At 37.1% G+C, this 10,467-nt stretch overlaps 1 protein-coding gene across 1 annotated transcript in view; it reads right to left on the reverse strand.

The window, feature by feature from the left end:
• The window catches only part of FAM160B1 (family with sequence similarity 160, member B1), a gene marked incomplete at its 5' end in the record, with an annotated part of 23,934 nt that extends 15,587 nt beyond the window's left edge, over positions 1-8,347 (reverse strand). Inside the window, 4 exons of the mRNA XM_009707911.1 lie at positions 3,414-3,536; positions 3,886-3,990; positions 6,117-6,286; positions 8,269-8,347. Of these exons, the coding sequence (XP_009706213.1) occupies positions 3,414-3,536; positions 3,886-3,990; positions 6,117-6,286; positions 8,269-8,347 (477 nt within the window). The remainder of the gene's footprint in view (positions 1-3,413; positions 3,537-3,885; positions 3,991-6,116; positions 6,287-8,268) is intronic.
• Between the last annotated feature and the right edge of the window lie 2,120 nt (positions 8,348-10,467).

Here is a 10,467-nt window from a genome sequence, read left to right on the forward strand (position 1 = left end):
CAGCAGGAAAGGGAAAAAAACATCGTTTATGACAGCAGAGTACTCTCAAGTTGTGCTTCTCATGAAGAAAAAGTTGAGTAGATTGAACGGGCAGAAGGCACCAGAAGTTAGCATTGAGCACTGGATACTATAACAGAACAGATCAGAGAGAACCTTCTGGGAAGCTACAAAGCATCTCTTCTTAACCTGAAAGAAAGCAACTCATCTGTCTACCCACAAATCTGCCTCCAGCACATAAAAAGACATCTAAATTTGTGCTCTGCACAGCAAGGCAAGAATTCAGTGTTCTTCTGGCATAAGCACAGGTGAATAATACTTTATTAGAACCATAAATTAGACTTCAGCACAAGGCATTTTTTCAAGTGAGTACAGCAGTGAGATTATAAATCCAAATGGTTCCCCTTCTCTATGTAACACCAAAATTATTACAAATGCATCCCAAGCATTAATAATTTTTTTAAAAGAGTAACCATTTGGGGTTAGTGGCATTTAGTACATACAAACCAGCAGGGCCTAACTACATGACAGTCTCAGGCAGCAAACTAGAGAACTGCTGTGAATGCTTGCTTGATTGATGTGCATTCATTGTGGAGAATTTGTACTGAATGTTGCAATACACTCATATAACCAGTTCCCTGGAGAGGCAAGCGAGTGGTAAAAGCAGCACACTGCATGCTATAAAATAAGTATGATTTTTGACTACAGTAGAAAAATTAATCCTTCAACATATATTTTTTTTACAGTATGAAATGCATAAGGCTGTAAAGCAACCAAAATGAACCATATCTGTCTATCCATAAATCTTCTGAAGTCCTCCAGTATTCTCCCATATATTTCATCAATACACAGAATATCTGAATCACAACGATGAGCCTTGCACATAAAGAATAACTAAAGGCTGGAACTACATTTTGATGTGATATGATACACTGTTCCTGCCACTAACCAAGTAGCAGGCAGGACTGCCAAAGAGGAAAGCTACTTTTTTCAAAAATTAGATAGTATTTTGTAAAATACTTATTTTATCTTAGTGTGGCCTATTATCTCATGTCTGGACTCTTCTGTCATTCCAAAAGCCATAGATTGTTTAGCTAAGACATTGATGAGAAGACCTAACATACATAAATGTATAAATGCCCCTAGAAATTTGTCCATAGCTCATTACTCTTACACTGGGAGGTGACACAAAGCAGTCTGTACATTGAACAACACACAGGCAGAGTTTCTGTGTCTATTTAAGCTTCCTGCTGCCTAATCATGCAATTCTGCAGCTTAGCTGCTCACCTGCCTCCTGTAAAGGTGCAAAACAGGATCCTGAATGACCTAATAGAAAAGGTTACATAAAACACATATTCAATGCTTTCTAGACAAAGTACTCTAAGTGAATTCAGCATCAACAGAGAGCAGACAATACAAAAATACATTTTCGTATTTTCGTGATATGTAACTATTAGAGTTACAAGAACAAGGAAAACTCAGAAAGAAAAGAATAAATTAAAACCAAAATAAAATTAGTATATGGATTTTAAAGGTTTAAAAAAGGAGAATGCCATTCTTCCAGTTCTTATTTCCACAACAAAAGTAACTTGCCCAACAGATACAGTTATGCCATATAACCTTATTGATTAAGCAATATAGGTGAAAGATTTTATTAAAATATAAACAGTATTCTATCAACAAACTATTTGATATGGAATCATACAAAGGAAATTCTGGGTTTGCACATGCCCAGTTTTTTATGTTCATAAAATACTGTAAAAGCTGATTTAAAGAAGGAAGTAAAACTAACAGACACAAACAGACTGCTTGGGAGAGATGTATCAGCATTTCAGTGTATAAGTGCCGGAGATTTGAGAGATAAATGCCACACAGAATTCTAGAAATTTATCCTTTCATGCTTTTGAAGGTCACAAACAGCTATCAAGTCGCAACAATAGCACCTCTAAGAGGCATAGATGTGAACAACCAGAATATTCTACTCTAATAAAGGACAAGTCTGCACCCCAAATACCTTATCTGGAAATAAATATCAGAAGTTGTGAAGACGTATTCCTTAAGCTATAACATATAGAATAATGTTGTGAAGGAAACAGGAGCTACAAAAAATGTTCTTCAGCTTGCCTGAACTCTACGGCCAGTGTTTTGCGAAACAAGAGATCTCTTTGAAATTTGGAATCATCTGGCTTTCCGTGTCTGATTTTTAATATTGTAATCTTGCTATTTTGGGGAAGAACACTAATGTCTGACAAAACTCTTGTGGTTCTTATGATTGGGGTTCTCAGATTTGATTTTAAGGGCATTATTTGAGCATAAGAGTCATTCAGAGGGTTCTTTTCAAACCATACAACTTACACAAATGACATTAAAAGTAATCCTGGTTTGGACTTCTACCATATTCCTCATGTAATATATCTAGTAGTTTGCTTCTGAGAGCTTCTAATACTTAAACACTAACTTTTCAATCCTTACACCATTTCTACTGCTCATACATCTACAGTGGAGACAATGGCAATCAGGGTGGTATTTAATTAAGGTAAAAATAAACTCAGGATGAGTTCTTTAATACTGACTTATAAGTGATGTTCAGGTACTCAATGGAAAACACTGTATCTTTGCACTTTAGCAGCCTCTGCTGTTACAGATCCTGTCTGCGGAAAGCTTGTAAAATATTCCTGGAGGACACTGTATCTACACCTTTTCACCTATGTATCACATGCTTAATAAACACTGTTGTCACCATAGGAAACATCAAAGTAGGAGCAGGAGGCATTTCTAAATGGACTTCTATAAATTAAACTTTCATATGCTCCTTCTAAAAGGGAACAGAAAGCTAGTCTAGAAATTCTTTCTTCTCCCACTCTGATTTCATCAATGCCACATGTTAAGTTCGAAGAGGGAGTAAAGATATTTGGCTTTATTACAGATAGAAAATAATGTCATATTGTAGACTGTGAGCTGGCACTGCAGCTAGACCGTATGTGCCACTACCAAATAAGGGCCCAATCCTGCAGAACACTTAGCAACTTGCAAGGTTTCAATGCCCCATGCAATCTGTCCCTTAGTCGTTACTGGGCTGAAGACAAAACAACATAAGAAATCCAAGGTCTCCATCACACAGTGTTCTACATTACAATTCATATCCCTGCTCTAAAGGCACTTTCACTACAAAGGATTAGGACCTCAGGCAGGTATATTTGTGGGCCCTGAATGAAATTCTAGTAAAAATAATTAGATGTATCAAGTCCCTGGAAGCCAAAAAAAAAACCGAAAAAACTTCTAGTATCACAGGAAAAAAAACCACAGAGTGAATGAAAACTAAGCTGTGAAGCACGAAGTGATACCTCCAGTTCTCTATTAGATTTTGTCTGTGACACAGTAAATACATCTGGAAAATTTTGATTTGATTTACTCACCTCAAGGAAGAAGTTGACCAAGTACGGATCCTGTTTCAGCTTTGCACATACTATACAGAGAAATTGAATTTCTTCATTTTCTGTTGGTGTTGCCAGAACTTCACCACACAGCCTGATTAATTTCTGTCACATAAAGAAAAGTGAACAATTAAGACAGAGAGTAAGTTATAACTTCTTCTAGGAATGATGGACTGAATTATTTTTCTATATACATACTACAAAGATGCATGATTATTGACTTGAACATTTGCTCTAGATTTAGATTGCTATGATTGGGATTTCTTTATTGCTTATGACTTGCATTGCAGTGGCAGTTCAAGGCTCTAATCCTCAATACATTAAAACTGATAGTGCACTCGAGCAGTTTCTTTAACTCACTTGACAACGGAAGAATTGGAGATATCATTAGCTACAGCAGAGTAAGAGAAACTTGTCATGCAAAAATATAGCTTGCTTAAAATTTGAACAGTACCTGCACTGGCCTATGCACATTTATGTGGGGAAGAAGAGGTTGCCGTATTCTTCCAAGAAGTTTTGTATAAAAAGCCAAAACTTGCTGTTTCATTCCTGGAGGACACTGAAACAAAAACAGATGAAAAATAACAAAAATATAACAAATGTAGAGAGAAACACAGATGCAAATTTGTCACTCAAAATGGCTAATTAAACAGCAATAATTTATCTGAAAGCAGTTTTTAAAAAATCATCATCTGTTTACTTTTATCTATATTAACAGAGATCAACAAAAAATGTTGCATCTCATTACTGTTTTCTTTTTCAACTTATTCATGCTTTCAATTAATTGCTGTAGTGCAGACTTCTACCAATCTTTCCAGGAAATATTCCCTATCAATACAGTGATAAGGGGAAATTAACTCTGAATTAACTGGCTACAGGTCAGATGTCTTTTACGGTACTATGCCCCAAAATCCAGCAACTCAGTGAGTCAGTACATACAAATATACGATGATAAACATCTTAATGTCTGCAAAAGGTTTTTTAAAGTAATGAGCAATTAACCTTGAACAGATAAAGCATTTATAAATGCACAGATGTTTCAGGACAAGAGAAAGCTGTTGTTTTCCCTGAGATTCAGCAGAATATAAATCACAAATATCTGTGGAACATCCAGACCCTTGTTCTCCTGTCCCTCATGCACCATATCACATGGAAGCACTTTCCTAGCTCCGTGAGATCTGATGGCTTGTGGTCCTTATGTACCTTCATTTCTAGCTAAATCCCCCCAACTCTGATGTGTTCTACCATGTTAATAAATGCTGTTATTCCATAGGTTAATTTTAACCCACATCATTTCCCTCATCTGGTTCACCGCACAGGTGAATGGAGCATGAGTGGCAACAGCCAAGAATGACAACTGCTTAACCTGGTTCTCCTTCCAAGGTAATTATCCCTAGATTATTAATCCCTAATTATCACTGAGTTGTCAAGCAATTCCTTGAAAAGAACGGCAAAATGTGTACCATCAGGGTGCATCTACAATAATGTAGTAAGTCTAAGTGATTGCTGTGAAAGGATATTATTCTTTTTGCAAATCTTTGCAACATCTTGCAAGCACTGAACTGTGTGTTTACTTCAGATGTATCAACTCACAAGTAGCAAAGTATAAAGACAGGCTGTACAAGAATTGCTTGTGCAGGCATATTCGCGTGAGTGCAAAATGACTTCTCTCAACTCTTAGAAACATATTACTAATTACCTGCTCCGCATATGTCACCATTTCATTTTGGTTTCTTGACAAAGTTTATAGATTACTGAACAAGCTGTATTTCTGAGCAAGTATTTTCAATACATTGGGTATCTTAGCCTGATGGTAGGACAGCTGGTATAGTAACAGGAATTGTAGAGTTCTGGTCTTTCCAGAGTGAGGAACATCCCAGGCTCAGACAGCTAGTACCCTACATTGTCTATATATGTAAAATCAAGTAGATTATAAACTCATGACAACGTGTAAAAGACTGGCTGAGAATGAAACCACAGAGAGTTCCATTTACCTTGCATCAGGATACATCATGCTTTCTTAACTGCATCTGCATCATGATACAAAAAGTTCTAGCACAAGGGCTACCAAGTTAACTCACCCATGATCCATCCAACCCCATAAATTTCAGCTCTTAAGTCTGCTAAGAAAGATAACAAGAACGCAGCAAGACCATGAAGCTAATTTCAGATGTGCCACAAAGTAGACATGAGAAGAACCAGACAACATTGCCAAGGGCTGCATTCATACCAAAGACTTGGATGTGAAAGCTGTCTGGGGATCAGCTCAAATTAATGCTTTCTGACATGGAAGTCTTTCTGAGCAATAAGTCATCACATTCAGAAAAATTAAACAAAATTTGCATTTAAGACAGCACTTTTCAACTAATAATCTCCAAACACTTAACAAAGGACAGAGAGGGGTAATACTCTCTTGCAGATGCAGAAAAATTCTAGACTGAACAAAAATGTTTCTCCTACTTCTAGCTTCACAGTCAATATTATTAGAGTGGTGAGTAACAAATCTTAGGGGTCTGCCTTAGTCAGTATTTCACTGGTTGTCTGTTATTTGTAATATGTTGGTAACACAAGCAAACAGCTATTTGCTAGAGTTCAGTGTCCCACACTACCACCTACTGTAGAACTTCAGTCCCTATTAACAATTAGAGCTCACACAGGTAATCTGCTCTGCTGAGAAGTACATACATCAGCTTTTCCTAGTGTGTAGAGTGTCTCCAAAATCTTGTGATGTAGCAAATATTCCATACATGGTCCTGTTTCACCTGATTCTCTCTCATTTTCTTCTTGAACTAGAATATCCAACATCTGTTCCAGGTGAGAAGGAATGTTGGTATCAGTCACGGGAGCTTTGTCATCTAAATAGAAGAGATGTTCAATTAAGAGTGAAAAAAATATTGTCCTCACTTTTCTTAAGTCCAGTTCCAAATTTAAGATTTAAAACCACTCATTTAAAGAATCTTATATATAATGTAAGCTTTTTAACATGTCTTGTATCAAATTTTCAGAACTGTACCTGGAAATATAAACAGGATATGCATTAGGTAGATATCTAACCTTAATGTGGGGAAAAGGTAAAATGCCAAATTTCAAAACATGCATTAATTACACAAATTAATTTAGTCAAAAAAGGAAAATTTAGTCAAAAAATTAATTAGTCACAAAGGAAAGCTTTTACAGCCAGAAATCAAGCTTAGGGAGAGAAAGGTTCAACTCTCAGTTTTCTGGTTAGTATCCACCATGTCTTGATAAATTCCTCTTTGACTCTTCATACAGTATTCTGAAATCTATAAACAGCCTCTAACATTAGCTTAATTTGCAGCTGATCAATTCCTTTACAAACTAGATAATTAAATGTTTTTTCTAATGATAACAACAAAGAAAACCCAAACTCTATGCTGTCTATTCTTCCAAAGTTTTTAGATTTGTCTTCCACACTTTCTTTATTAAGATAGCATTCTGTCAAACTATATGAAACAAAAGGTAAGACTGATTTAATTCTACTAAAGTCATGAAATTGCTGTGGATTTATGCCACCGGCAGTGGGAGCTGGCACTAACATGTTGTAGAGCATGTCCGCACATGGAGATTTTCCTTTTTATTTTTTTCAGCTAAATTCTACTTGAACAACTATCCCACTAGGGGAAATGGTTATGACTTCTTATGCAATAATCTAAAAATAACTGTCACTTGCATGTAAATGGCACAAGACCACAAAAGAAAACTGTCATGTCAGAGTGACTTTGGTCTCTACCAACCAACCTCCAGTTAGCCTAGAGTGTTTTGCTTGAATTTCCTAGGCATAATTCTGCTCCCACTGCAGAGGACAGACATATACCCACGGAGTGGAAACTTGTTTTTCACAAGACTTCTGAAAGTCTGGGAGAGAGGTCAGCTTTTATTCTACACCACATAATCGCAGGTATCAGTTTTCCCCTACCACCCTGTCATTTCTACCTTAGGAAACATCACACAGCGTTCCAAAAGATGGGTATTTAGAACCAAGGGTCAAGTTTCAGCTTGGAAGAGTAAATATTGATATAAACAAGATCACCAGTCCCAGACACAAACACAGATTCAATAGCTACTCTAGCAGAAATGCAGAACTCGCAAGCTCGAGGAAGGCACGGTAACATTCACTTTTAAAACTTAACAGTTTAATAACTAGGACCAAAAATTAAAAATTTAAATGTCGCATAACTGTTGTAGGAAATCAGGGACAAGTTTAAGAAAAAGCAACTACAGCCATATTTCATCAGAACACCTGTTTTTTCGAAGAGCAGAATAAGGTCTGGATAAGTTTTAACAAAATGTGTCCTAAATCTGCTCACAAATTTACTTTTCAGAGCGATGTTATCACAATACCTTTCATGAAGACAAGACACTAAATTAAAAATACCTAATACTGAGCACACAGAATTCATATATGTCTGGTAAAATCTATGACCACAAAATTACTTTTGTTAAAATCTTGGAAAGAAAAAGAAAATCCCTGATGCAAAACAATAAAAAGGTTAACAGCAGGGACAACATTTCTGTAGTTGTCTGTTTAGATTAAACAGAATAAATAAAGAGAGAAATTGGGTCAGACGTGAAAAGGTACAATTCTCTACACGGTACACAGTAAAGATGACCTTTCCTCAATCGTTCTTAATGCTTACTTTTTAAGCAATGAATGGAGGTACCCAATATTTTTAATTACTAATTATTAATGTTGGTATTTTGATAAAAGACATGACTCATTTTAGCATTTCTTAATCTTTACCTTTTAACAACATCGAAACTGGGAATTCTAGTTTTCACAACAAAGAGACAAAACCAGAACATTTTCTTCTTTTACCTGATGTCTCTATGTAGTAATGGGTGATTGCTTTCCAGTGGTAAACGAAATCTTCTTGTAATGGAAGGGAAGGTGCCAGCTATGGGGAAAAAAAAAACAAACAACAACAAACAAAAAACAATTAGGAATGAAACAAACATATTTCCTCAGGGATTAAATTGAATTTTATCTTATGCTTGGAAGTAAACTGCTGCAGACTAGTGCTACAATTCTTACTCTGTGGTCTTTTACCTTTAACAAGGACTACATACATTATTCATGGCATGAGCCCCATGTCATACTGCCTAGCTTGTGAACATCAGCAATAATCTCTGTGATGTCTCTACGACCAGACAATCTATTAGAAGCAACAAAAGCAACTGCTCATACAGCAAAGCAACACTAGAAACGTAGGTTTGAATTATTTAGATCTCAGAGTTTTGTCCTGTAGGAAAAAATCATGTTCTTTTACATCTGCTCGATGCCACCTTCCTTTTCTGTATGCCCTGTTCTCTTTCTCTCTTCTCCCTTAAAAATATCAATTAGCTGCTTCATAGAGCTTTAGCCATGCCTTTTTTTCCTGTTAACCACAACTTTTAAAAGATCTTTGTTTCATTTTTTTTGCATATCAGGCCCATCCCCAGGGCTTGACAGGTTGTTCTTTTTTTTTAACAAATACATTTCTTATTTCATTTCTGAAAGGAAAGGAAGTTTCTTCTTTTTTGGAGGAATTTGGGACAGCCGGTTGGGCATGACTGGCATGCAGGAATAACATGCTGGAAGAATGAAACACAGCCTCCCACCCAGTCAACATCAGTACTGCTCCTTCCTCACCGCACTTGAGAACTGGGTGCCCTGTGGCCCATCACACCACAGGCAGCCTGTGAAAAAAGAAGGACCACGATCATTTTACCACTCTGCTCTCCAAAGTGAGAGCTGAGGCAAACACTGAACTTGTGACCACAATATAAAATGTTTAGAGCTGGTAAAATCAGGAATCCTATAGGAAAAACCCCCACCACTCAACAGATCATATGAGGGTCTGTTGTTACTGAGGCCTAATCCTACTTGCTTGAGACTTTTTTTTAACAATCAAGTTCTCAAGTCATTCTTTTACAGGCAATCCTGAAATAAAGGATTATCACTTGACATGACGGTAGCAATGAGACCTGTGGGCAAACAGAAAGAATCCCATGTATAAGTTGGTGTGTCCATTTTGGAAAGATAATGAGTTGCACCATCCCGACAAGCTATGGAGTCCAGTCCTTCACTGAATCACAGAGCAGCTGAGGTTGGAAGGGACCTCTGAACGTCATCTGGTCCAACTCCCCTGCCCAAGCAGGGCCACCAAGAGCTGCTTGCCCAGGACCATGTCCAGACGGCTTTTGAGTATCTCAAAGGATGGAGATTCCACAACTTCTCCAGGAACCTGTGCCAGGGCTCAGTCACCCTCACAATGAAAAAGTTTGCCCTTGAAAAGCTACAGATACCACATTTGAAATTAATAACTCTGAATTCCTCTAGTGTCTCCTCACAGGGCCTAAAAAGTGCTGAGTTGTCTCAGCTCCTGGACAAACAGAAGTGCAGCACTCAGACATATGAATACTCTGCACTGGGTAGTGTTGGTCTCTTTGCAAAAGCTTTGGAAGTTTTCCACATCAGTCTTTTCTTTTCCTTGAATTTAATGAAACTTAAATTTATCTTGGTAAATACGTAAAGCCCAGTATATGAACAGCATGCCCTGCTGTGATAAGAATGTGGAATGGCAATTGTTAATGACCCTTTGCACAGAGGACTTTGAAATGCAAGACCTTAAAAAAGTAGTAGTGCTTGGTAACTATCTATGCCTGCATCCTGTGTGGAAATGTGCCCTCACAAATGGCAACTAGGAAATCAAACTGACATTGCTTATCCATTCCCTGACAGTCTGTGGACTCACTGAGTCTTCCATATTTCCATGTCTGGGCATTGAGAGTGGTACTTTAGCACACCAGCTACCACAGAATAAATACCAGGACACCACACACTGGACAAAACTAGTTTATTTTACTATGACGTTTACTAGGTTATTGAAATTCATAAGAATAATGGGACAAACTGAAGACTGAGCATGTGATATTTTGTATCACGCTTCATATGTCACCCTTGCTGCTGCAGGTGTGTATTTCAAGCAATGTAGTGATCATTTTGCGTCTTTCTGTTATAAAACTATACTGAAAA

This window comes from Cariama cristata, unplaced genomic scaffold, assembly GCF_000690535.1.
Source record: "Cariama cristata isolate BGI_N322 unplaced genomic scaffold, ASM69053v1 scaffold13249, whole genome shotgun sequence".
NCBI lineage: Eukaryota > Metazoa > Chordata > Aves > Cariamiformes > Cariamidae > Cariama > Cariama cristata.